Genomic DNA, 27,209 nt, shown 5'->3' with positions numbered 1-27,209 from the left:
TATTTAATGCATATAATTATTTCAATACGAAATAATTATTTTCGCGAATTTTAAATATTTTATATATATATATATATATATATATATATATTTTAAAATTATACAATATAAATTTATAATAGAATATTTTTTTACAACATAAACTTATAGAAAATCCCAATCTATGTATTCATGTATTTATATATGCATATATGTATGTATAGCTTATGGAACATATATATATATATATATACACTCACAGAATGGATCATCTTGTATATGGATTTATGATTAAATATATATACCACAGAAACTTTATATTGATACGAGAACCTCAGATCGATTTTTACGACTGTTATTATCTCCACCTTTTTTTAATACACTAATCTTAAAAAAAAAAAAAAAAAAAAAGAAAAAGAAAAAAAATAGAAATAGAAATATATCGATCGTTTCAACGAAAGTTCCTTTGCTTGAACAGTGAAGTTTACTCCCAAGGACTTTCGAATTGTATAAGTTTCGAACAATACTCGTAACCTCGTATTTATATGTATATATATATATATATACATATATATATATATGTATATATAATATATATAAAATATGTATATATACATATATTGATGTCATTCTAACTTCGATTCTAACGTGGTCCTAAAATACATTATCTAACTCTACAATTAAAAACGATATTATCAATTAAGAAAATCACGACAAACAAATTTATATCCTACTACATTTATAAACTACAAAAAAAAAGTGTGATATCATATCGTATATACATCAAGAAATATATAAAAATACTTAAAAAAAAAAAAAAAAAAAAAAAAAAAAAAATTAATAAATAAACAAATACATAAATAAATAAATAAATGAATAAATAAATAAATAAATAAAATTGATATCGTGCGAGCCTTAATAAAAATATCGTATATTAAAGAGCACGTTATCAACTTCAACTTCGACCTTTAGATTTAAACATCATTCGTGACTCAACGAGATAGTAGGTATTATATTTTTCAAACGAAAGACAATAAAAAAATGTTAGATAAAGAGATAATTATGTATATAAAAATTTTAATGATAATCGAAGCTCACCTGACGTGATTTAAACGTAAGATGATGTGTGTGAGAGAGAGAAAGAGAGCAAGAGCGAAAGAGAAAGAGAGAAAGAGAAAGAGAAAGAGACAGATAGATAGATAGACGGAGTCCAAAGCGATATGTCACCTGTACACCTTAACCGCACCTGATCCGATATGAGACTGACGAATCGTAGGTACCCCCTCTCCCCTTTTATAAGCGAGCTGGCTTACAACCCTGCGCGCGAGTACCACCACGCAGCTTCTATCATTTCCTCTCTTTCCCTCCACCTCTCTCATTTTCTCTGACACAATCATACACATACATACATACACACACACACACACACACACACATCTATCGGAATACGCTCTGCACACAGAGCTTTCACCCTCTCATTTTGTCGAGTCGACCTCGGGGAAACGTTAACAATAATAAGAGAAAAAAGATAGGAAAGACAAGGAGGAAGAAGGAGAAAACAAAAAACAAAAACAAAAAAGTAGAAAAAAGAAAAATGTAAAAAGAAGCTCAGATTACCTTGGAACGTTACGACCTCTCTCTTTCTTTTTTTTTCATCTTTTCTTCTTTTTTTTCTTTACCCCTCCCTCTCCACCCTCTTTTCTATACAAAATAAGCACCGCACAGGATATTATCTTGATAATTCATCAATCAGATTTCTTTGACCCTACTATGTATATGCATGTATGTATATATATATATATATATATATATATAGTACATAGTAAAAATTGGATAATTTGTTTCGAAATGATTACATTAGAGGTCAACTTGTCGATCAAATTATGTATTTCGAAAAATAAAAATAAAAAAAAAATAAATAAATAAATAGAAAGGAAAGCCAACGCACGATGTGTCAATATGTGTCAATATCGTGTCATTATCCAGAGTAGAATATTAAATTTTGAATAAAAAAAAAAAAAAAAAAAGAAAAAAAAGAAGAAAAAAAAGAGAAAAAAACAAAATTAAATAAAAAAAAAAGAACAAGAAATGAGAATACACGTCGATATTTATAATAAAAATTGAGAAATCGTCGAGTGATATCTATAATATCGATTCTGAGATAGAACGATCAATGTGATTTTAACAATCGCGTATCCATGGAGCTTGCATAATGCAATGAAACGATAACGAACGATGCTTCGACCTTCGAAGATGATTGCTGATTTCTACGTAACTATTATACTGACGTTTTTCATGCAATATCGTATAGTTCTCCTTGAAAATTTTATTAATTCTCGCATGGAAGAGATAACTATCGTTATGCTTTTTAATGGGTAGGAGGGGGACGATAGATCGGGGAAGAGGGAAAAAAAAACGTTGTCTATATTACACACACTATAGACATACTATGGCTATTACAGATAGTGTCGATCAGCTTTTAACGGTGACTCGATACCATCGTACAATGCAAGTTACTAGACGTTTTTATAGAATACAAATTTTATATCTCCGATGGGATCTTTTATTTTCACGAAAAGTGAAAATATTCATATAAATTAATAATAAAATCATTTGTTAAACTAATGTATACGAAATATAACCATTGGCTTAACTTAAATTATTTAAATATTTACATTTTAAAGGATATACATAACTGCGTAACATTTCGTTAAAATTATATATATATATATATATATATATATATATATATAATGTTTCGGAACAATTAGATGATTTATTTAATCGATATTAATAAAATTTCTATTCGACGTGAAAATTAAACAGGACAATGCAAATAAAATATGTAGAATAAATTTTCATTTATATAAAATTATCAATGAACAAATAGATAAACGTAATTAATTTGATTAAAAAAAAAATAATGAGCCAAAGGAAATAACTATAACTGTTATTAAAATCATTGAAGTATAAGCAAAGAGATAAGGGTTATGCCTTATTTGACGAGTCAGAAAAGTTGAATAAATGTGCTTGAAGTTACATATATGTCTATGTGTTTTATTTCAGTATACCTATACCTACGTACGTAAGCTTTACGATTGGTGTGTATATCTACTCGATGGTTGTTAAGCGAAATGTTATCGGCGATGCTGCGGTCGAGTTCAAACCCCTTCTATTCGACATTACATTACATAGACGATGGAGGCATGGAATTTCTGGCTCTCGAGTTCCTGAAATTTCTCACTGAATTTGGGAGTTTAAAGAAGGAGACGGCGTGTGTGCCTTCTGCATACGTTCTATGAATGCTTCTGTCTCTCTCTTCCTTCCCCTTTCTCTCTTTCTCTCTGTTTTTCACTCTCTGTCAAGAAAAGGAGAGGTTTCATATATACTTCGAGTATCTACCGAGTAATACGTTTCACTTTGCTAAGATATTGCTTCGTACCTCTTGCGAAAGAGTTGCTATGAATTTTGACGAGCTATTCCTTTTATAATTATTTGTATCAAAGAAATAAGAACAAAGAAAGAGATTAAAAAAAAAAAAAAAAAAAAAAAAAAACAAAAAAAAAAAGAATTACCACATTTTTCTCCGTACTTTTATTGTTCTTCAAATTGGAGGATCATTTAATTTTCTTTTTTTTTTTTTCTTTCTTTTCCTTTTTTCTTTATTTTTTATTTGTTTCAATTGAAATTAAATCATGTAATCGTTAAGTTGTTTGTTGGATTTCATGAAAATTATATTCTTTATCTTTCAAAATTTCTTTTTATCAAAAGAAGAAGAAGAAGACGAAGAAGAAGAAGAAGAAGAAGAAGAAGAAGAAGAAGAAGAAGAAGAAGAAGAAGAAGAAGAAGAAGAAGAAGAAGAAGAAGAAGAAGAAGAAGAAGAAGAAGAAGAAGAAGAAGAAGAAGAAGAAGAAGAAGAAGAAGAAGAAGAAGAAGAAGAAGAAGAAGAAGAAGAAGAAGAAGAAGAAGAAGAAGAAGAAGAAGAAGAAGAAGAAGGTTCAAAGGAAGAGGTTGAAGTCAGCACGATAATTACGCTCCAATTTACTTATACTTGATACTCTCGCTAAGTGCAGTATTCGCGTAGGAAAGTTGTGGCAAATTGTTAGTATACGTGGTGTAAGAACGATCGCTCGAACGTTACCTCTGGGAACCATTTTAGGAAAACTGAGAGGGGCTTCAGAAGTAGTGGAACTAAAATCGGTTTGGGAGAGGAAGTTGGGCGGGAGAAATTTATGGCAAATGAATTTGAATCGAAAAGTGTGATGTATCGCGTGCTAGTTCTAACAAGAAATTCAAACGAGATCGACAAAGTTAGATAAATATTTTTTGACTACTTCTGACATTCGTTCAATTTTAATTGAAAGTTTAACTTCGATTTCATACCTCAACGCGTTTGCAGAAAATTTTCAAAAGTAAACGAAACTAAGATGAACCAAACGAGATTTTGTTTCGCCGGATAAAAGTAAAGGAAGGCAGCAAGAACGACTAATTAAGATGAAAAAGATTCTGTATACAGACTGTGAAAGTAAAAAAAAAAAAAAAAGAAAAAAAAAAAAAGAAATTGCAATCTAGTTGTGTCAATATTGACGAAAACTCGGTCGATGCTTCATAAGTCCGAGTACGCCTGAATGTATGCTACCATCTACCAAAAATACATAACTGTTCACTTTTATCAAAGTTTCTTAACAACGGCCGATAAGGTAGAAAACGAACTTTTTACCATTTTTACCTGTTACTTCGTTCGATACTATCGTGTTCTATTTTACCGTAGGTCGGTATTAAGTTCTTATCTTTTTATTTGCCTGTGCGAAAAATATAAAACTATTATATATATATATACCTATAAATAATAAATCATATCATAGATCCTTGAATATTCTTTTTTGATAATATTAAATTTCTATTAAAGATAACCTAAAAAACTTATCTCACACATATGTATATACTTCCTCATTAAATATCTTTAAAAAAGTAAAAAACAAAGATAAAATCATATGAATTATATCTCTTTTGCCATTTAAAAAATGATTATTTATATATGAAAAATGAGATGTCGTTTATATATGAAAATGAAAATATATTTTGAATACGAACACAATCAAACGATGCACCTGTCAATGCATCAATGTCTCTATCACTAAGTGTCTGTCTTTTGGTATATGTGTATATTATGTCAAATTTGTTTTCTACTTTCTATTATTACGTTACTAACAGGAATATACTACTACAGTTGTCGTAGTTTGATCAATAAAAAGGATATTTAACGAATTACATAAGAACAATAAAAATATCGACTGTTTCGAATAGTCTGCCAATTAACTGCACAAAATAGGAATACGAATGTAAACAAGACTCTACACAATTAGACAGATCAAAACGAGAACCCTCTCATGAGACATGCGATTAGATTATCGATCTACTAGTTTTCTCTCGATAAATTCGAATAAGAGAGATCGAAACTCCTGAAGGATTTATATTCCCCGAACAATACACTTCTTTTCCCTTTTTCTAATATACATTGCTACGTTCCAATATGCCACACCTCCGTTTGTTCAAACATAGGAGTGGTCTAAAGTCGTCTTTCCTCGATCCAAGGTTTCCCTCGAGCTTTTGTTTGTCTCATAAAAATCCTATACCGATCGAATGTCCTTCACCAATTGAATTTAGGTGTATATATATATATATATATATATATATATATATATATATATATATATATTGTATGCATATATAACTACATCCAAAGAAAGTCATAAAAATGTTTGAATATTTTTTACATCAAACAACATTTTCTAAATCAAAAATTTTTCTTTTGTATTTTTAACTTTATTAAGAACCAAAAATTATTTCTATTCAATCCTTCATATATCTTATGAATTTCTTTACATCTAATAAAAAATTCATAACGCTTTGTAAAGTTTAAAAAAAGTCATTCAATTTCAAATATAAATAAAACAAAATCCGCAAACACATACAGACACATAGAAAGAAAAATACAATTGACAATATAATTTTTTTAGAATAATTAAAAGTTATTTATAAATCATTTATCCATTTCTCAATTCATTAAACAATTAAATTCTCATTAATCACATAAAATCAGAATTAATCTCAACATTTATGGAATTAATTCTATGTGAAATGATACCGAAGAAATGCGATAAATTTAAAAAGCACACACAGCAATATTCTCAAGTATATAATCATGAGATGCCGACTTGGTTTGCATTCAAAACATTCGTATTACCGTAGAGTTCAGTTATGTACGTGTAAACGTGTAAATGTTCAATCGTCCGGAAGGCTATGAAAATGAAAATTTATTATCAAATAATTTGACATTAATTTGATCTTTATCGTTGATTAAATGGATTTATAGATAAGCTTATGCTGTTCCAAGTAAAGAAGAATAATTTCTTTGTTTATTCGAATCTCTTGGCTCTTTGATAAAACATATAAAAATAAAAAAAAGAAATAAAATAAAATAAAATATCTAATATATAAAACGAGTAGATAAAACTAATAAACAATTAAAACAATTTAAATGGCATTCGACTTTAGACCGTCTGCTCGCTAGGCATTCGTTTATTGATCTACCAACTGGCGGCACTAGCCGGTAACACTTCTGAATCTCCAGTGGTTCAGGGTGAACGTCCTTTAACCCCTGACCCTTCACTTTACTTATTGTCAGATCAAGTCCGTTGATCGATCGTTCGATCTTTTTGATCTATCATAAGATATATCGCGTAAAACTGTCTCTTCGTATGTCTCTATTCGAACGATGATTAATCCAAACTAATTCGAGAGAAAAAGGTTAATTAAATTGATAGATATAGGAATTCAGAAGATATTCTTTCAGTCAATAGATTATGGGAAGATATGGATTCTTTGAAAATGATGATCTACGATGAGATTATTGATTAGATAGATTTCTGAAATAATGATAAAAATGGTATACACAATTCTTTCTTTTCTTTTCAAATAATATATAATAAATATATAAATTTTTGATAAAAAAGGAAAATGGATACCTATATATATATATATATATATATATATATATATATATATATGGATACCTATATATATATAATGGATACTATATATATATAATGGATACTATATATATATAACCTAATATATATAATGGATACCTATATATATATATATATATATATATATATATATATATATGTATATATAACTTCATTTGACGTTATCATATGACTCGCATTACATTTTGGAATATAATTAATTCCTAAAGAAGATATCTATATATTATAATAGGTCTAATACATTAATGTTCCCACGAAATATACATATCAAGCTGAATATATTATTTGCAATAGAAACAAGTAGATAACGAGTTCTTCGTGTGAATGTGAAACTTAAGTAGAGTCAACTTACGGACTAGAAGCTAGGACTACTAGGATAACTTTTCATTCTATCCTGTGATATAATCATCGTCTCTGTCTCTCTCTCTCTCTCTCTCTCTCTCTCTCTCTCTCTCTCTCTCTCTCTCTCTTTCTCTCTTACTGCACTAATAAGTTTGCCGTGTTCTCTCAATTTTGTTGGAAAAGGCTATTAAGTAAACCGATTAGAATCCAATCGAGTGAACGAAACTTCATCTAATATTTGCTAACTTTATCAAACATGAAAGTGTCGGAATTATGTGATAAGTTGTTTCGAATGTATTTGAAATAAAATAAAATAAAAAAAAAAAAAGGTTATATAATGTTTAAAAAGTTTCTAACATGTTCATAATACGCAAGCACACACACACACACACACACACATACAGACAGATAGACAGACACACATTGAAATACAATTTGAAATAAAACATATATTTAAAATGATAAAAAAAACAATTTATATGATATTTCCAAGCCACTCTGCGCACTGGAACGTAATGTATAAAAAGATTACTATATAATATGATAAAAAAAGGTAAATTTCAATGATATTTCTAATCGATTTTCTCATTAAAATACAATTAAGGAGAAACAAGCGAGGATTACTCGATCGACGACAAGAAAAGTCATTTCTTTACGAAAAGAATAAAAATATTCGACTATATTATAAAATAGAATTGATAGAATTTCAAACGCAGACGCTTTGAGCGATTCATTCTATCGATCCAGCAAAGAAGAATAGATGATGAATAGAAAGGAAGAAAGAAGAGAGAGAGAGAGAGAGAGAGAGAAAGAGAGAGAGAGAGAAAGAGAGAGAGAGAGAGAGAGAGAGAGAGAGAGAGAGAGAGAGAGAGAGAGGTGCACATTTGCAACAGTTGCAACCACCTGACGGTACTTATCCTTAGCAATTTCGAACCTGGTGCAACACGTCAAACTCAAACATTTCTATAAACCATGGTATGCGTCACTTATTTTCGTAATTTTCACTTTTTCTTTTCTCTTTTTCTTTTCTTTTTCTTTTTCTTTTTTCTTTTTTTCTATGCTCGAACACTTACCGCAAATGACTTTCTTTTTATACTTTCTTTTTTATACTTTCTTCTCTTGAAAGAAAAGTTTGATGCAATTTTTTTTATACGAATCAAATGAATATCTTCTCGATGAAATTTCATTCTTTTTATTTATTTCTTTTTTTTTTTCTTTCTTTTTTTTTTTTTTTTTTTTTTTATGATTGAACGTACTTATCGTATTAGAGAAATTTCAAAAAACGAATTACACAGGGATCAGAAAGATTTAAAAGAGAAAAATGTATAGAACGTATTAAAAGAAATGAGATTATGTTTCTTTAAAAAAAAAAAAAAAATCTATAAAACGATCTCGAAAATTTTTCGAATTTCTTCTTTGAAAGAATGATATCAATTATTTGATGAAACATTTTCATCTTTTGATGAAACATTTATTTCGCTTATCTGCATATTTATGTACAGAACAACGAACAAATTATTAAGAAAATTTGTTTCGTTTAAATCTAATTGAAAAGGTTAAGCTTTTGAGGTTGCCTTATTATTTTCTACTTTAACCGATAAAAATGGCTTCTCGTAACGAGTTTCCTTTAGACAGACTTCCGGTTATTTTTGACGAGGACTCCGTAAAAAGCGGCATGCCAGCACGTTATTACCGGATTCATACACTTACCGACGTATTTCATCGACGTCGCGAAGGAGGTCATGAATGCACGCAATCTAAACGCGAAATACATATGATTGTATGCGTGCCAAACGATGTTATGCACATTTATTATATATATATACATATATACACATATATATATATATATATATATATATATAAGTCGATATGGTGTTATCCTTCTAAAATTGATCCTATGATCAAAGAATACAAATTTTAATACGGCTTTCGAAAGGACAATTTCGTCATAAAATTTTCATAAAGGTCATATAATCGATCACAGAAAATTGTTTATTAACATCGTACTGAACGTAAACGTCGTTTCGTATTATCATGAATATGAATTTTGAATGAAGATCAAACATTGTGCTCATATTTTTGATTTTTCAATCGAAAAAAAAAAAACAAAAATTACGGTAAGATACATGCGGTATCATTTTAATTAAAACATTCAAAATAAATAAATAAATGTATAAATAAAATATGATGGTAAATATTACGATGGAAATAATTTTAAATAATAAATAAAATGATGTTATATAAAAATAAAGTAATGCTGTATGTCAGATCAAATATGTTTGAGTTAGGTAATATCGTAAACCTAATGTTATTGGTCAACGATGTCTAGGAAAGATAAATTGATATGGCTTTTTCCTAACTCAGAGAAAATTGCTCAGGACGTGGGAGACCGATCGATTCGTTCTTGTTACCGAAACAAATCTCGCACGTACCGATTTGGCAGCTCTCGAACCTCGATATCCTCTCGCTAATTTAAATTCAGTATTATCGGTCTTTTGCCAAGACCATTTCATCCATTTGTCGTCGAGATCTCGTTAACAAATCGTCTTCTTATCGATCACATTTATATTTACACCTCATAAAATAAGAAATAGTTATTTTTAAATTATGACGTACATTGATCATTTAAATCCTCTAATTTCTAATCCTTGAAAAGTATCGAATTTTATACGATTATTAACGAATGATTGCTTCGTATGAAATTAAAATATAAATTATATGAAAATAATAATAATAATAATAATAATAATAATAATAATAATAATAATAATAATAATAATAATAATAATAATAATAAAATATTATTAATCAACTTCTTTTAATCAAACTATTATTAATAAAATTTTTTATATGTAAAAAAAAAAAAAGAAAGAAAAATATTGTTTCAATTTAAAAATAATTAAAAAAAGAAAAAAATATTTTTCTCCATTAATTGCAAAAGTAATTCTAAGGAAAATGAAGACAATTTTTCGATAAACCTAATATGTCGATGGATTATCGACATGTGGTTTATTAAAAATAATGGAAAAGGAAGAAAACGAAAAAGATGAGTAAATAAATGAGTAGGTAATATTGAAGCGCAAATAGTAGAACGTAAATAACCGTAAAAAGAGCTCGTTCGGGAATTTACTCACTGACGATAACGTACATACGTATGTTTTTGTCAATGCGCTAGTTCCCTTCCAAAGTAATCGAAAGAAAACTCTCCTTGAATGTCCGTTCGTGTGTGTAAAATGTCTACGTGAACGAAAGATTTACGGATAATGAGATTTATCGAATAAACATTGTCCTATGGTTTTTCTTCCTGATGAATGTTACTACCGAACAATGGATTATTCGAACGTACCAAGAGCTTTCCTTCGAATTAGAACATTTTTCTAATCGTTTTATGACAGTCTGTTTTTTTTTCTTTTTTTTTACGTCGTATTTCAATGTATATTCGGATCAGAAATTTTTTAAATAATTCTTTCGCTGCATATACATTTTTCGTATTATCAATTTTATTTGTATCGTTCAATTTTATTAGAAATATTTCTCAAATATTTCTAATTGTTGTAAAAAGAAAAGTTTTTATTTCAAATCGCAATAATATAATCCTCGATATGATATATATATATATATTTTAATTTTTCTACATTGTAATTACGATCTATAGATCGTACCAAACTGTTTCATGATAATCGTCCTTCGTTAGAAAACTTCAAGGTTTAAAACAAGATAGGGTAAGTTTGAGTGAGAAGAATAAAAAAAAAGTCAATTCTAAAAGGAGGAAATCAGCACGGAAGACAGAACTTTTCATTAGCTTAACTATCACTCTGGTACTCTTAGCCTTGCACTTATGAGAAATTATTACTTATTCAAAGATACGTGAGTACTTTTCAAAAGGAATAAAAGAGACGATTAATAATTTATATGTGGTTCTTATAAGAGAAATAAAATGAAATGAGATACTTGTCCTCTTGTCCTATCTCATGTAATCGCATATTATCTGATTTAATCTATTCATATATACATTAAATATACATTTTTTTCTTTTTTTTTTTTTTTATACGTTATTTTATTCAATCTATGTACTTGAATCTGTGTAACATTCGATATATATATATATATATATATGTTCTATTCATATAAATTTTATTAAGGAAAGTTTTTATTTAAATTGAGATAAAATTGCAACGTTTTTCCTTGAATAAATGGTACAATTCGATTTATACAATTTACTTGGAAAATGCAATTTTCTTACGAATGAAAAAAAAAAGAAAAAAAAAAAATAAATAAATAAAACAATAAGACGTCCAATGTATAATTTTTGTATACGCCTACGTTAGGATTACTGTTCTTTGCATATAAACATCCAGGGGAAGGGAATTTGATTTTCGAAGAAAAAATTCCTTATTCTATACGGCATATCGAATAAAGTGTCTCTATCGGTTTTCAATCTCGAAGTGTAGTACGATTACGTCGATAAATCGATATGCCGATATGTAGGTATCCATACTAGGATAACAATTTCAACGAGGAAATATCTGGATAAAAGTCGTTCTAGCACAAAACGTTCTACGTTTCTATATATGTACGTATGTACGTATATATGTATATATATATATACCATTTATGTATTTACTATGTATGTATGTATATACTATGAACATACTGGATACATCCAATAGAATCTTGAACGTCAGCAGGATCCGCTAAAGTTTACGAGTTCGACGAACAGGATTTCGTCGATTCGCCTATAATAACTTAGAACGATGTCTAAAACGAGTAAATGTCTCCACAATCACCTTGTTCATTCTTGACAAACCACGTGTTATATAGCCAAGTAAGTGTAAGATTGGGTCATTAACCTATTTTAGTCAGAATACGTTGGATGGTCACGCGAACTTTTTGTCTGTAAGAATGCATGAATGTCTTTTCAATATTACACACTCTTATCAATGACTTATACATAAATTACACGTTAAATCGAATAATATTAAGAAGGATGAACGAATGAGAAAAAAAAAAAAAAAAAAGAAAAAAAAAAAAAAAACTGTCTAAGCTCTTGTAGTTTTACAATCTGTAAAAAAAAAAAAAAAAAAAAAAAGGAAAAGTTAGTTTAAAAACTCTAGAAAAAAAAAGTGATTCATTTTTAAAATCATCTAGGGACATTGATTTTCATAAAGCATATTCATTTTTTTAATCAATTATTCGAATTTATTTGAAATGTTTCAAAGTAATGGAGCTTGTTTTTTTTTTGTCTTCTTTCTTTATCGAATCCAATATTCGACAGAGGAATATTAACAAATCCGATCGAGCTATTTTCGTTTATAACATTTTTGTGTTATCGTTCGTCCAATTTCAACATCAATAAGTAATTGAAATCAGTGCACGTGCATCAAAATCGCAAACGCAATTACTCTCATGTCAATACATTTTCGAGATGCATCTATATACATGTATGTGTATGTGTGTATCTATATATCTATATATATATATATATATATGGTCATCACTATATGCAATCCCCTTTGCAAATAAACTTTATGTTTTTGGATACATCGTTGATGGAAATTTTGAAACTCTGCTATATATCTATATATGGTGTCTGACGTGAAATATGGCATACAAAATACTTTTTTTACATGATTTTCTTCGGATAGATAAATGAATACGTATTGAGATGTGATCGATAGATCGAGAAGGAAGAGTTCCTACGGTGGGGTGGTGGGATGAATCATCAAAACGTTTTCTCTCTCGAAAAGAAAAAAAAAGAAAAAAACAGTCCTATACGAGCGTGTAGAAGAGCTCACCCGTACTATTTATCTCACGAGATGATCGCATTAAGATTGCGTTACGTCGTAATTCACCCGTGGATCGTAAAAACATTAAAGTTTTGTTACGATCGGTAAAATTTTAAAAAACAAATAAAGAAAATTTCAAAGAAGAAATTTCGTATTAGCATGATAATTAAAACATTGTATTTATACCAAAAAGGTTTTGAAGATATCTCGATAATAATATCTCAAGAATGAATTTCAAGATTTTTATCGTCATTTTTTTTCTTTCATATATTTCTCTGAAAGTTTTTTTATATATAATGAGTTTCCATGATATTCTAAGTATGTATATGTGTATATATATATATATATATATATATATATGATTTAATAGATACTTTATCACACATTTGCAATATACAACGTAGTTCAATAATTATGAACATAAATTTAAATATGTTAGATAAAAAGTTCGCTTAATAAAACTTGGATTAAACTTTCATAGTTTCTAAAATATTGTAATATTATTGTAGCATCTTATTCATAAAAAAAAAATTTATTTATCATATACCAAAGTTTGTTTTAGAAAATTTAAACAGTTCTAACAGTTTCTCTGAAATTAATTAAATCGTTAATAATTATTGGATCATCCTATATAATACAGCTCAAATGATAATTTAAATTCGTCAAATAAAATCCCATATTTATAATATATGGAACGATCGAATAATTACGATATTACTCTGAAATATTTATTATATAATTAAATAAAAATTTGCTCGAAGTAAAACTTGAAACTAACTCTCGTAATTTTTAAAATAGCCAAAGACCATTGGATCATTTTTTATGCAATAAGATTTGGATATTATAAAATAAGAAATTACTTAACAAAATTAGAATTTAACTCGCATAATTTCTGAAAGATTCAAAAATGATTAACCCATCCTTTAAATTGCATGATATAATACATATATATATATATAAAATATATACATAAAACATAATATCTACATACTCATTAAGTTAATAATTAGTATCGTTGAAAAATAATACCTTTCAATTAGACGTCCATCGGGGTGTTTAATTTATAATACGTAAGTGTAGGTCTCTGTCTAAAATTACAAAGCTAAATTAACGCATCCTGTTGATCACGAAGCTTGACGAGCATGCCACGAACTGTGAACCGTGCCGTCGTTTATTATATCGACATTCTGTCATACATGACAGAGCTAAGGCCCGTTTGAACGAGACACGCCGACTTCAGACACCCTATATATTCCCATACCTTTCCTTCTTTCTTCAACGACCTTCGGACTTTTTCGACTTTTATTATTCCTTTACTTCTTATTCTTTCCGAGATATTTTTCTTTAAGATTGACTTATATATTACTTACCGTACCTTATTACTATTCTTTCACCAATACTTTTCTCCTTACATTAATGCATATATGAATGAACGCAAACATACATACATTTAGAAGTCTATATATCAAATATATATTGGATTGACCAATAAATATTAGAATTTTCCATCTAAATATACAACACTATATATTCGATATTTTTTGCAACAAATTTCAAGATTGCTTATTGATCAACTCAATATATATATATATTATCAGATATACATACGAAAAGCTAAGTTAACAAAATGAATAAGCAAAAAAATTTCGGTCATTCTCTTCTTCAAAGAATTATATCGATTAACCTCGTACGAATATTATCGTGTATATATTAATCATATTATTCTTCTTCTTCTCCTTCAATAAACAGGTTAAAACGAACGATCAATAGTTTCGATTACGATCTATCATAGTCGCCATTTCTAAGAACACTTAGCAAAAACGATAAAACGAAACGATTCGTCCTTGTGATTTATACAAGTTCTCCTTCTCTTCTTTCTCTTTTTCTCTTTCTCTTTCTCTCTCTCTCTCTCTCTCTCTCTCCCCCCTCTCTCTCCTTTATCAAATAACATCTCAATAATAAATAATAAATAAGACGAGCTGTAAAAGTCAAAAGAAAAAAAAGAAAAGTTGGAGCAGACGGAACGGTAAGATGGTGGGGGTAGTAATCTAGACGCAAGCCAGACTTAACCTCTCTCAACGAAGAAATTGCATGTTCGCGATGAAAAGATATAAAAATAATGAAATCAAGAAGAGAAAGAAAGAAACAGAAAGAGAAAGAGAGAGAGAGAGAGAGAGAAAGAGAGTGAGGGGCGGAGAAAGAGAGAAAATAAAAGAAATAGAAAAAAAGAAAGACGAAGTAACTCACCTCCATTCTTGACATCCTCCTTCGCTTCCTCAGCAGCTGGCTGGACGCTTTCCTTGCTCGTGTTGCAGCCCATTTTCTTCTTTTTCTTCTTTCTTTTATCTCTCTCTATCTCTCTCTCTCTCTCCTTCTCTTCTCCTCCTTTTTTTCACCCTTCGAATTATTCTTTTCCTTTTCGTCCACCACCAACCACCACCTCCTCCACCACTATCTCCACCACCTCCTCCTTCTTTTCCTCCTCCTCTCTTTCGACCGACTACCGGCGACACTCCCCGTTTCACGACTGTACTCTCCCCCTTTATCCCTTGACTATACTCGTCAAATCGGCTCACCAGTTAACATCCATGATATAATAATAATATATATAAAATAATAATAATAATATGTTTTATTAAAATTACCTAAAAATTTTATTATATATCCGATAAATATAAATCTACGTTGTGAGATAACCTAAAAAAAAAAGTTGATCGGACCGAATCGCGAAACTGTGTAGTGTATTCAGTCAGGAAGACGACGACGACGAGAACGAATGACGATAACGACGACTAATGTGACGATGTGATGCGACGATGTGATGCGAACGAACGTACCTCCTTTCCCCCCCTTTCTTCTCCTTTCTCCTTGTCGAACAATACTCAATAATCTTTCGTCACGATATTGTTTTTCTTTTTTATTCCACTCCTTTCGTTCGTCCTCGAAGGTCAATGGCCACGACGCGGCGTGTGCTTACTTATCATCCCTTATTACTTACTCTCCTCTTCACGTATCCTTCTCTTTCTTGTTACTTTATTTTATTTTTTTCTTTTGTTTTCTCTTCTTTCTTTCTTTTTTTTTTTTTTTTTTTTATTCGCTTCGAGGACACTTCAGAACCTGTCTTCTTTTTTCCTCCTTCGACCCTAACACATTGCTTATCTCTTTATCGCACCTCTTTTTTTTTGTTTTTTTCTTTTATCTTACTCAAGGGCTATACGGTCAAGCTATAGGAAGAATAGGAGAGACAGGATCGGCTCCAACATACTCGAAGAGGGGAAGGTACGTTGATTCCACCGGCACGAGACCCAGCACGAGTAGCTGAAGATATATATATATATATATATATAATATACGTGTGTGCGTATGTCTGTCTTTCTGTGTATATGTAAGAGAGAGAGAGAGAATAGAATTTTCACGAGCAACCCCCGAAAGCACGAAGGACTCACGTCGACAACACGGGGCGTACTGACGACGTTCTCTGCCGACGACCCTGCCCTTCGTTGCACGAATACTCTACTACACTACTACTATTATTACTACTACCACCACCACTAAAAGCTCCGATTCGTCCTACAGGCTTACTCAAAAGTTATAACCTCCTACGTGATATGCGCCAACGGGTTTGCGCTCATCTCTCTCTCTCTCTCTCTTCTCTCTCTCTCTCTCTCTCTCTTCCTCTAACTTATACTCGTTCTTACTCTGTCATTTTCTATCTCTTTCTTTTTTATTACACGCACGTACACACACGCGCGCACACACACATTTCTATATACATCGTGCTTTTTCCCCCATATCCGTTAATAGTGGCGCCATCTTTATCACTGTAAAGTTTTCTTCAGATTCTTTTCTTTTTTATCCTTCTTTTTTTTTTTTCTTTTCACTTTTTCTACTTCGATCTTTTATAATCATTTCTAAAACTTTCCTACATATATTTTTATATAGAACAAATGAGCGACATGATTGTAAAGCGATAGAGAAATATAATGGATATGATAAGATGAAGATTAATTATAAATGGTTTTAATTGTTGTTAATAAAATTTAAATCTTTGATACATCGTATATATTGTTTATAATTCGTTAATTTATTTTAAATTTTATGTTTCAATAATATTTTGCGTATTAGAAAGACGTTGATCCTTCGAAACACATGTTTCGTAATCGTTTTAATTCTCTTATTTTATTTTTTCTTTCTTTTTTTTTTACTTTATAACCTGAAATCTATTGTTATAAAAAATAAGAACGAATGATAGCAAAGGAGAAACAAAGAACTTTGTGTATTTAGAATTTACAATGATTACTTATCTGAAAAGGAGCTGTGTAATATCAACAAATTTATTAATCGATAGTGCGTTCTGACCCTTATCATTTCGATTCATTATATTAAATGCATCCAATCATGAAGTCCACAAATTACAATTAATGGAAATGAATGGAATTATTAATAATCCTGTGTTAATTATGTATAACGATAATTATTATGATGCCTATAATAGAAATTATTATAACAACGTTATTTAAAATAAGTTATAACCTTTATTACCGTCATATTTATGTAAATTAAAATAATATGTAATCAAACATACAATATATATATATATATATTGTATTGGTCAATAAGTAATGTCGGAATTTTTAATAAACAAAATATTGTATACGAAATAATATTATTTATTTCGATATAAAATACCATTGTTTTTTTTTATATATAAAATATAATACTGTGTTATTTATTTAAATATAAATTACTAAACATTTTCAATAAAAAATATTATTCAATTATTATTATTATTCAATTATTATTATCAAATAAAAATATTTATAATAGTATTATTTAATTTAGAATATAAACTATTGAAAATTTCTAACATTATTTACTTATCAATCCAATATATATATATATATATATATATACGTATATATAATCCTTATATAAAATAAGAATTAAACTGTTTCAAATAAAAATTTAATGGAAAGATCTTTTTAACCTATAATTCGTCAGAAGCTTTGTTATTGGCTAGACTGCTAGACTATTGCCAGACGGGCGCCAGTTCCTTCGTATACTTCACATTTTCTGGAACGAATATCGACCTCTCCTCGTCCTGATTATTCCTCGCGATTCTTTATCACGCATGTTTTACTTTTCTCCTTCTATATGCGCTATATATAATGTTACTTTAAAAAAGCTTTTTTTTCTTACACATTATTTTTTAATTTCGTTTAAAACAAAACTTTTATAATACACTTTATCGTATATAAATAAATAATTTATATCACATAAATATATAATGAATATATAACATAATATAATATTAATCTAATTCTTATCTATTATTAAAACAAAACAATGAGAAGTTCAGTGATTCGAAATAATCATTTGCTTATGACACTTTAATTAAATCTCTTTGCCTCGTATAACTCGAAAATAATCGTAAAATTATTTTTCATGGTTACCAAAATAACGAATATAATCTTTGAATATATACGATCCTTACGTTGCATTTAATTTGCAAACAATGCAAATTTCATCATTTGCAGCAATAGTTAGGTAGTTCTCTTCGTGAATAAAAAAAAAAAAAAAAATAAAAAAAAGAAAAAAGAAAGAAGAAACATAAAAGAAAGAAAGAAAGAAAGAAAAAAATAGACAGAAAAAAAGAATAAGAAAAAATTATTTAAAAAGAATTTTATGATTAAATTTTAAACATTTTCAAAAACGAACAACAGTGAAACATCTTATGTGAATAAAATAAAGAGTTATTAAAAAAAAAAAAAAAAAAAAAAAAGAGAAAAGAAAAAAAAAAGAAAGAAAGAAAGACAGAGGAAAAGAAAAAAAAATGAAAATATCTATCAAGTTAAAATCATGCAATCGGATTCGTTGAAACTCGATCGGGCTCGGATTCGCCTGAAGGGAACGATCGGCTCGCTGATTGGTTGAAAACTATGATCGTGAACAGGTAGGGAGCGAAAGTGAGCTACAACAGCGAGTACCAAGAATGGGCAGGAGTGCGTGTTGTGTGCTGTACGAGAGTGTCACGAGTTGGGTCCGTAGCCAGAGAGTTTCAATATCGTCACAGATTTCCAACGAACGTGCATACAAGTTCCTTTCATTTATCGTGTGAGATCAAAAGAGAAAGAAAGAAAGAGAGAGAGAAAGAGAAAGAATAACACAATATTTAACAACAATGTCGGCCATTTTGAAAATAATTTCATTGAATTTACATTTACCAAAAGAAAAATAAAACAATGTGAATTACTCTAGAAGAAAAAAAATTATCAGAAAAAAGAGAGAAAGAATTAAACGTGGGCAAGGTTATGGGCGTGCTCGGAGGATTCCTATTCAGTGGTTCTCATTTCTTCGTCATTTTGTTATATATCAAAGAAGCTTATATCTTCATACCAGTTTATTTCGATGTCGTTGATTCTTGATCGATATAACGTGGAAATAGTTGTGACGTAACGCCTGTGTGTGTGTTTCGTCCCTCGAAGATATATCTATCTATCTATCTATCTCTCTTTTTCTTCCTCTCTCTTTTTATACATATATATAAGGAAAAAGGAAACGCGATAAGAAGGATGACGCGTAAATTGAGCAAGTTCTTAATACTCTTCGACAATACCAATCTACTTTACTTTCCTGGTCATTTTTTATCCGGTCGTGTGCTTATCGAGCTTGACGATGAGGCATAGTAAGTTATACCATATATGTATATGTTTCACTTTCTATTACTACGCATGGTTTTCTATAATAAATTTAAAAATCATGAGAAAAACAATATGGCGTTGTTCTCAACTTCGATTTGATCGTCGATTTTTTTTTAACACCGGGACTATCAAATACTTCATTTCATTTTTTTTTTCTTTTTCTTTTTCTTTTTTTTTTTTTTCTGGTAATAATATCAAATATCAAAAAGCGCAAACTATTTTTTTCTTTATTTATTACGTGTGTTGTAATAAATTATGATTGTTTTTAAAGTACACGTCAAATTGATTGGTTGTATATCTATTGTTAATAAAGATACTAATACATTTTCATACATCATGTTTTATGTATTTATGTATGTAAATAAAGTGCAAAGCGAACGATTGGTCGATCGTTCGTCGCGTCGAAGTATAATGCGACTTTCTTGTAACATTAAAATGCCTTTGGCGTTTTCCAAAACTTTTTTAAAAATCCAGCACGCGTTCCATCGATACGTTTGTATGTACAACAACGGTTTAAAAAACATAGAAAACGTCTTTGGCATTTTAATTGAATATATTCAGTTGAATATTTGTGTTTCATCGAAAGATAGGTTGAAAGGTCCTTCCTTCTTCAAATTCTATTGCGCCTTTACGATACTTAGCAATGTCGTCCTTTGATCGAATAATACAAGACTTATTTAATTCTTTTTTTCTTCCTCTTTTCTTTTTTTATCGAGCTATCTAATAACAAAGGAATATAATATATGCATTTACGAAACGTATTAACATATGTATATTTGCATAAGTATACAGTGACGTCACACTCCGTGATATTATTTATTTAATAATAAAAAAAATTTATATATACATACATACATACATACATATATATATATCGAAACGTTACACTGCTATAATTCAATTTAATAAGATAAGAATAATATAAGAAATGTATATATATGTAAAATGTGTACTATATCATATACGAGGATGTACTTGTTATAATAATAATTATTATGAAATAACAACGGAAACGGAAAGGAGCGTGAACTTGATTTCGTATGACATAAAATTGTTTTTTCCCTGTTTCCGGAATTTCTCATTCAGTAAAGGAGGCATAAAAGTACCGACGACGACGGCATATTATGCCAACGTTCGTACAAGATATGCTTCCTTTATAATTTACGGTACAATAAACTCGACGACGCATTGTACGTATTTGCATACATACAAATACGAGGTTTCTTAATAACATACTCTATATATATATATCTCTCTCTCTCCCTTTCTTACTTTCTCATTGCGTTATTTCAGCGTCTCTGGACTGCATTTTCACGTTGTTGGCGAAGGAGTCGTTCGTGTTCGTAGTCAACGTGCTGAAAGGGTTTACGATAAAGAGAACTATATAGATTTTCGAATGAGACTTCTCGGCGAACCGGGTAATTCTATTTATTTCTATCAGTCAGCCCTCCCCCCTGCTCCCACCCAAAAAAAGAAAAAAAAGAGAAGAAAAGAAAAAAAAAACAAAAATAAATAAAATCATTGATACCACTTTATCGGATATCTTTTTTTAAAGTTCATCGAAAGAATCTAAAGAAAAAAAAAATTAGATTTTTAAGCAGTTAAAATATTTATAATATCGAGTTTATAATAATGATAATAATAATAATAATAATAATAATAATAATAATAATAATAATAATAATAATAAAATTATACAACAAAATTTGGATTCATTAACATTATCGTTAAATATTCATTGTTTACGATAAAATGCTCTGGATTTTTTCTTTTTTTTTTTTTTTTTTTTTTTTAAGCTCTTTCTAAAATTGAAAATGTATTAATTATTATTTCTTGTTTGATATTCAGGCGAAGGACCGTCGCTTCTATCACCGGGGATTCACAGTTTTCCTTTCAAATTGGGTTTACCTTTAGGCTTACCATCAACCTTCTTAGGCAAACATGGCTGGGTTCAATATTATTGCAAAGCTGCATTACGAGAACCAGGTGGATTGACCCATAAAAATCAACAGGTTTTCATCGTTATGAATCCAATCGATTTGAATCTCGAGCCACCGATTTTAGCGGTTAGTTAGTTATCTTGTTTGAAGATATTTTCGTTTATATCGATTAGATAAATATAAAACAAAATTATACGATAAGCTTCGTCATAGAAACTTTAATTTAATGTTATTTTCTCTTTGCTGTAAAGTCATTCTGATATATGATTTATGCTCTTAATAACAGGAAAAACTTGAATATTTTCTTCGAAAGAGGGTCGACAGCCTCGTAACATTAAATATACGCTTTCTTTCGCGTGTTTAAGATTAAACGAATCCTCCGAAGCGTATTAACATAACCGAGTTTCAAATACTGGTCATTGACCTTTATGGAAAGTTATTATAAACAAGTAAATACGACTATTTTCGTATTACAATGGTCAAAAGGATATTTTAGAAATTAAACTTATTTGAGTCAGGCCCAAAATAAGAAGTTATGTAAAAAGATCAAAATTCAAATTGATTTTATTATTTATTTATGCACAAATCTATTCACTCGTATCGTTAGATTTTATTCTGAAAATATGTTAAGGGAATCATCCAAATAAAAATTCGATTCGAGAATGTAGTACATATATACGAATATATATATATATATATATCGATAAATGAAAAGGGAACGGCAGTTTTCGTTTATGTTCCAGCGACAATAATACATAAGTAGCAGCAATATGAGATAATAGTTACGTAGGCACGTGACATTGAGAATGAAATGTAGCCGCATTATTGCTACTGTTATGTATTTTCTCGTTACGGTCGACTCGTTTGATCCTCGAGCGCTCTCTCTAGTTGTGCAACTATAATGAACTTTCAAAATATTCCGCCATAAGGTCGTACTAGTGTTACCAACCTACGAGTTCTCAATATTCTAGTAACATAAAGGAATGTAGTAATATATATATATATTTTTTTTTTTCGTATGGTTTTAGCAACCAGCGAGGCAAGAGATCGAACAACGCGTTGGTGTATCATGTGTCTCGAGTGGTCCGGTTTTATGTCGAGTAAGTTTAGATCGTGGCGGATATGTACCTGGTGAAACCATCGGAATCTCTGCTACCGTCAATAATCATAGCAAGGTACGTGAGTATATAATTATTTCAATATTTTTATTCTCAATGATAAAATAACGGCATTTTTATGCTTCCTGCGCACATGATGAAAATGAACTCTCTCCATGATCGAAATTATTATCATGATTACAACAAAATTCTGATGATATTTATTTAACCATTAAAATGGTTTTTGTTTCGCACGTTATTGACGTATTTTTTTTTTCTTTCCTTTTATTTTTTTTTTAATACAATTATTAAACGATTCTACAGGTTACGATGAAATCGACGAAAGCATCTCTGACCGAAACGATTCAATATCTATGTCGTGGTAAAGTACTTGCGAGTGAAACTCGAGAACTAGCTAGCGTTTCAAGGGGAAAAATTCGACCAGGCGAAGGCGAAGAATGGTTGAACGAACAAATGTACGTTCCACCATTACCACCCACTAATCTGAGAGGGTGTCATTTGATCAACGTACTGTATCATGTTTATGTATGTATTGAGCTACTTGGATAAAATGATATTCATTATATGATTCATGATATAAATCTTATGTAATATATTTCTATTTAATGTAGTTTGTTATAAGCCCAAAGAGCTTGAACAAGGAGATAAAACTACAGATACCGATTGTACTAGCCACTTATCCGCTCAGGCAGGAAGGAGCACCGGCAGGTACAGCGCCTTCTAAACGAGGAGCTCATTATCCCTCAACGCTGCCAATTTTTAGACCATGGCTCGATGACAAAGCTTTTGAGATACAGGAATGAATGTATTAAATGTATGTTAATGTTATTCATTCCTTTGCCCTCTTTTTTTCTTTTCTTTGTGTCCAATTTGAAATCATGGATGCAAAGCAAATGTTATCAAAATGTGTGCAATAACCAAAATACGATGATTCTGATTTCTTCTAGACGTTTGAGATATCGAAGAAGATGAAATACGCTTATAATAATGCTTCGTAATCTTACCTTTGAAAGACCTGAATTATCCAATTAATATTTCTTGATTCAAACATTGGATTTATTCTAATGGAATACTCAAGATCTTAATGAAATAGTTAACTAATTTTATTGAATATTTAATTGCAAAATCCTACTAAAGATGTTTTATATATTAATACATTTTTAATATTTTAAATACTTAAGATAGTATTAGGGATAAAAATCCGTCCATTTTCAAATTTCGAATAAAATAGATTAAGATATTTTTTAAATTGCCTTATATTTTATGTACAGCAGATATGAATTATATTGAGAATAGAAGTGATGAAAGAAAAATAATATAATAAAAAATGTTGACAAATCAAGTTCTAACATTGATTAATTATCAATTTCCTTTTTAAACCTTTGCAGCGCTTCATCTACTGTAATCCCAGTCGCAGTGATTACTTTTTGCCTACCTTTGGATCCCTTAAAAAAAATAAATTACATAATATATATATATACATATATACATATACAGAACAAAGAAATAACTTAGAAAAAAAAATGATCAATTACTAACTCGATCCAACATTACATCGGATTTTCTTAAACCTAATACAGAGGCTAAATATTTAATCAGTTCAGTATTTGCTTCACCTTGTACAGGAGGTGCAGATATTGCAACACCTACAGCTTCTTCTGAAATATCTGTTATATACAATTAATAATGTTAAGAATGAAAGTCTTAAATTTATGATGATTATCCAGGGATAAACATATTTGAAGATCGGATATCTTTATAGGAGGTATACAAGGTAACAGGAGTCTAACTGTTAGTGAATTTATGTTTTACAACTAGGAGTAAAGAGTCTTATTTAATACTTCCTATTTCTTGTATATCTTTATCTTAATTAATTGATTCACGTAAATAATCTCCTTTGAAGACATCCAAATAATTTAATTTAATTAATTGTAAGACCCAAGTCATTTAATTGATCTGACTTTATATTTATTACCTGTAATACCGTTATGTTTAGCTCCAGGTTTCGCTTGAATTTTTATTTGTATTTTTCCATCTTTATTAACAGTTATAGGCCCTGTGGTTATCTGTTTAAATACGAAAAAGAAAAAGAAGATGTTATAAAATTTCTTAATTGACAAGTTAAATTATATTTATAATTACAACGCGTCTCAGTGCGGAAGTACAATTATGCGTGAGATTACGCGAGCGACATCTGGTAAAATTAGTTTACTTTCGCTCAAGTTGGCGGGTGCATTCACAGAAAATGTTATGTTATTGTCATAATAGGTGATCAATTCTCTATCAGAGTTCATTATCCTGATTTCTTTGTGTTAAATTGGTAAGCAAGGAACAATTTACCGTATTATTTATATCGCCAATCTGAGCTTTTTTAGTTTTCTTGCCACCTTGTTTCGACATTTCTCGGTTAACAATCACGTATCGTAGAAATTTATTCATTTAGATAATTTCATAATAAAATTTAATTGAACGTTCGTTAATTCATTGATACGTTATATTTGATTATTAAGAAAATATTGCTATTCGATATTATACGTTCTCTAACCTCAACAACTTTAGTGACTGCAATCTGCGCGTGTTACAGTATTGCCAACCTATCAACGATTGAATCCTTTTACCCGCGTAATTTCAAACGTAATAATATTTCTCTTTTCTTATTAGATCATCATGCCTAAGAAATTCGTCGGTGAGAATAGTAAGGCTGTAGCAGCCAGGGCAAGAAAAGCTGCTGCTAAGGAAGCTGAAAATACAAAGAAAGCTTTGGAAGCTGAAGAGAAAGCTTGGCAGGATGACGACAAACAAGTATTAAAGAAGAAACAGAAACAGGTATGTGTTTTGATAATGTTACATTCTATATTAAAAGAAATAATTGTCAATATTTATTGTGTTTACATAAAAGATACAAATGTCTATAATAATTATGCGATATTGTATCGATTTTGATACAGGAGGAACTCGAGAAGAAAAGACAGCAACAATTAGAAAAGAAGGCTGAAGTGAAAGCTCTATTAGAAAAAGAAATGGCAACTATAAAAGTAGGAGGCAAACAACCTACTGCTAAAATTACAAAAGCTGAAATAATGGCAGCTATGGAGAAGCGCAATCAAGCTGCGAAAAGTGAGAAGAAAAAGGAGGAAGAAAAACCAATCGAAGAAAATTTGAATAGGATTATTGTCGAAGGCGAAAGTGCACATGGTATAGACGAAGCTTTATCGATTTTAAGGTGAATATTGGAAATTTATAATTTACGATACCGTTAATGTTTTTTTTTCTTTTTTTTTTTTTATTTCTTTATTTACGTATATACTATGCTAAATTATTTTTATATTTTTATAGCGTGAAAGATTCGGAAGTTGATCGTCATCCCGAGAAACGTATGAAAGCTGCTTATGCAAGTTTTGAAGAGAAAATGATGCCTATTATTAAGGAACAAAATCCTACTTTGAGGCTCAGTCAATTGAAACAGATTTTGAAAAAAGAGTGGATGAAATCTCCTGAAAATCCGCTCAATCAAAAGCTTTTTAACAATTGATATTAGTGGTATATTCATTGATAGTCTGCGCACTTTCACATGACTGAATATAACTTTCTTATCTTAAATGTTTGAAAAAAAAAAGAAAAAAAGAAAAAAAGAAAAAAAAAAGAAGTAATATGTGTAAGTATAACAGATAAAATTGGTTCACAGTTTTATTGTAAACGAATAAGTTATATTCCAAAATGCTATAGGATATAAAAAAAATTAACATAATATAAAACATCTTTGGTGCAACTTATGCGCGAATCTATAATAGCCTCCGTTCGGTATCTTAAATCTTTGCTTATTGACAGAGAGACCTTTGTCGAAGTTTATAGAAAGATTCTAAAAAAATATCTTAAAAAATATATGTTTTGGCACATTTATCATGCTGTAGGTGTAGAAGATATTTTTACAATTTCGCAATTGTCGTATCATTCAATGGAAAGTAATAAAACCATCACAAAGTAGAGCTCGAAAAAGAGAAGTTTTAGTTTTATCAAGAATCTGTCCTCTTATACAGACTTAAGATTTCTTTAAAAATGTAAAATCAGCTATAATAAAACTAATAACGCACGCGAAACTTTTCTATGTATGTATGTATGTATCTATGTACACTTTAAATATTTAATCAAAGGAAAAATTATAAAAAGGGAAAGAGGACTATTAACATATTTTTTTATCTAATTTTTATCTAATTTTTTATCTAATTTTGTATCTAACTACGAGCTTGATACCCGTAAGAGAACTTGATGTTTCAGTACGATCATTGCT

The 27,209-nt window shown here is 29.4% G+C and overlaps 4 protein-coding genes across 6 annotated transcripts in view; 2 read left to right on the top strand and 2 right to left on the bottom strand.

Moving 5' to 3' along the window:
- The window catches only part of igl (IQ calmodulin-binding domain containing protein igloo), a 57,312-nt gene extending 41,749 nt beyond the window's left edge, over nt 1-15,563 (bottom strand). Inside the window, exon 1 of one of the 3 annotated variants that reach the window (XM_085661573.1) lies at nt 15,410-15,563. In XM_085661573.1, the coding sequence (XP_085517699.1) occupies nt 15,410-15,482 (73 nt within the window). In that variant the 5' untranslated portion in view covers nt 15,483-15,563. Of the gene's footprint in view, nt 1-1,206; nt 1,243-15,409 lie in introns of those variants that run through there. The other 2 variants (XM_035873137.2, XM_085661574.1) reach the window with 2 other exon arrangements.
- A 3,580-nt stretch (nt 15,564-19,143) lies between these two features.
- On the top strand, nt 19,144-24,189 carry Vdup1 (arrestin family protein Vdup1). The gene is made up of 7 exons (XM_035873133.2): nt 19,144-19,847; nt 21,157-21,281; nt 21,712-21,929; nt 22,832-22,978; nt 23,225-23,446; nt 23,533-23,735; nt 23,869-24,189. Exons 1-6 carry the CDS (start codon nt 19,735-19,737, stop codon nt 23,722-23,724), a joined length of 1,017 nt encoding a protein of 338 aa, XP_035729026.1. The 5' UTR covers nt 19,144-19,734; the 3' UTR covers nt 23,725-23,735; nt 23,869-24,189.
- Nucleotides 24,155-25,561, bottom strand: LOC118444663 (UPF0235 protein C15orf40 homolog). Its single transcript, XM_035873140.2, has 4 exons — nt 25,262-25,561; nt 24,897-24,987; nt 24,461-24,588; nt 24,155-24,366 (listed from the first exon to the last, which is right to left on the bottom strand). Exons 1-4 carry the CDS (start codon nt 25,358-25,360, stop codon nt 24,277-24,279), a joined length of 408 nt encoding a protein of 135 aa, XP_035729033.1. The 5' UTR covers nt 25,361-25,561; the 3' UTR covers nt 24,155-24,276.
- Nucleotides 25,089-26,567, top strand: LOC118444661 (coiled-coil domain-containing protein 124). The gene is made up of 4 exons (XM_035873138.2): nt 25,089-25,241; nt 25,583-25,747; nt 25,870-26,144; nt 26,258-26,567. Exons 2-4 carry the CDS (start codon nt 25,589-25,591, stop codon nt 26,451-26,453), a joined length of 630 nt encoding a protein of 209 aa, XP_035729031.1. The 5' UTR covers nt 25,089-25,241; nt 25,583-25,588; the 3' UTR covers nt 26,454-26,567.
- The last annotated feature ends 642 nt before the right edge of the window (nt 26,568-27,209 follow it).

The sequence above is a fragment of the Vespa mandarinia genome, chromosome 15, assembly GCF_050613455.1.
Source record: "Vespa mandarinia isolate Hongniang chromosome 15, ASM5061345v1, whole genome shotgun sequence".
In the NCBI taxonomy this organism is placed as follows: Eukaryota; Metazoa; Arthropoda; class Insecta; order Hymenoptera; family Vespidae; genus Vespa; species Vespa mandarinia.
This window is presented reverse-complemented; position numbering and strand designations above follow the sequence as displayed.

What these genes read in the sequence shown, in the direction of transcription:
- Vdup1 (XM_035873133.2), top strand. Translation starts at nt 19,735, where the DNA reads ATGACGCGTAAATTGAGCAAGTTCTTAATACTCTTCGACAATACCAAT. An exon ending in GAGCTTGACGATGAGGCATA is followed by an intron (nt 19,848 to 21,156) that starts GTAAGTTATACC and finishes GCGTTATTTCAG; the next exon opens with CGTCTCTGGACTGCATTTTC. An exon ending in CCGTCAATAATCATAGCAAG is followed by an intron (nt 22,979 to 23,224) that starts GTACGTGAGTAT and finishes ACGATTCTACAG; the next exon opens with GTTACGATGAAATCGACGAA.
- LOC118444663 (XM_035873140.2), bottom strand. Translation starts at nt 25,360, where the DNA reads ATGAATAAATTTCTACGATACGTGATTGTTAACCGAGAAATGTCGAAA. An exon ending in TAAACATAACGGTATTACAG is followed by an intron (nt 24,589 to 24,896) that starts GTAATAAATATA and finishes TGTATATAACAG; the next exon opens with ATATTTCAGAAGAAGCTGTA. An exon ending in CCGATGTAATGTTGGATCGA is followed by an intron (nt 24,367 to 24,460) that starts GTTAGTAATTGA and finishes ATTTTTTTTAAG; the next exon opens with GGATCCAAAGGTAGGCAAAA.
- LOC118444661 (XM_035873138.2), top strand. Translation starts at nt 25,589, where the DNA reads ATGCCTAAGAAATTCGTCGGTGAGAATAGTAAGGCTGTAGCAGCCAGG. An exon ending in TAAAGAAGAAACAGAAACAG is followed by an intron (nt 25,748 to 25,869) that starts GTATGTGTTTTG and finishes ATTTTGATACAG; the next exon opens with GAGGAACTCGAGAAGAAAAG. An exon ending in GAAGCTTTATCGATTTTAAG is followed by an intron (nt 26,145 to 26,257) that starts GTGAATATTGGA and finishes ATATTTTTATAG; the next exon opens with CGTGAAAGATTCGGAAGTTG.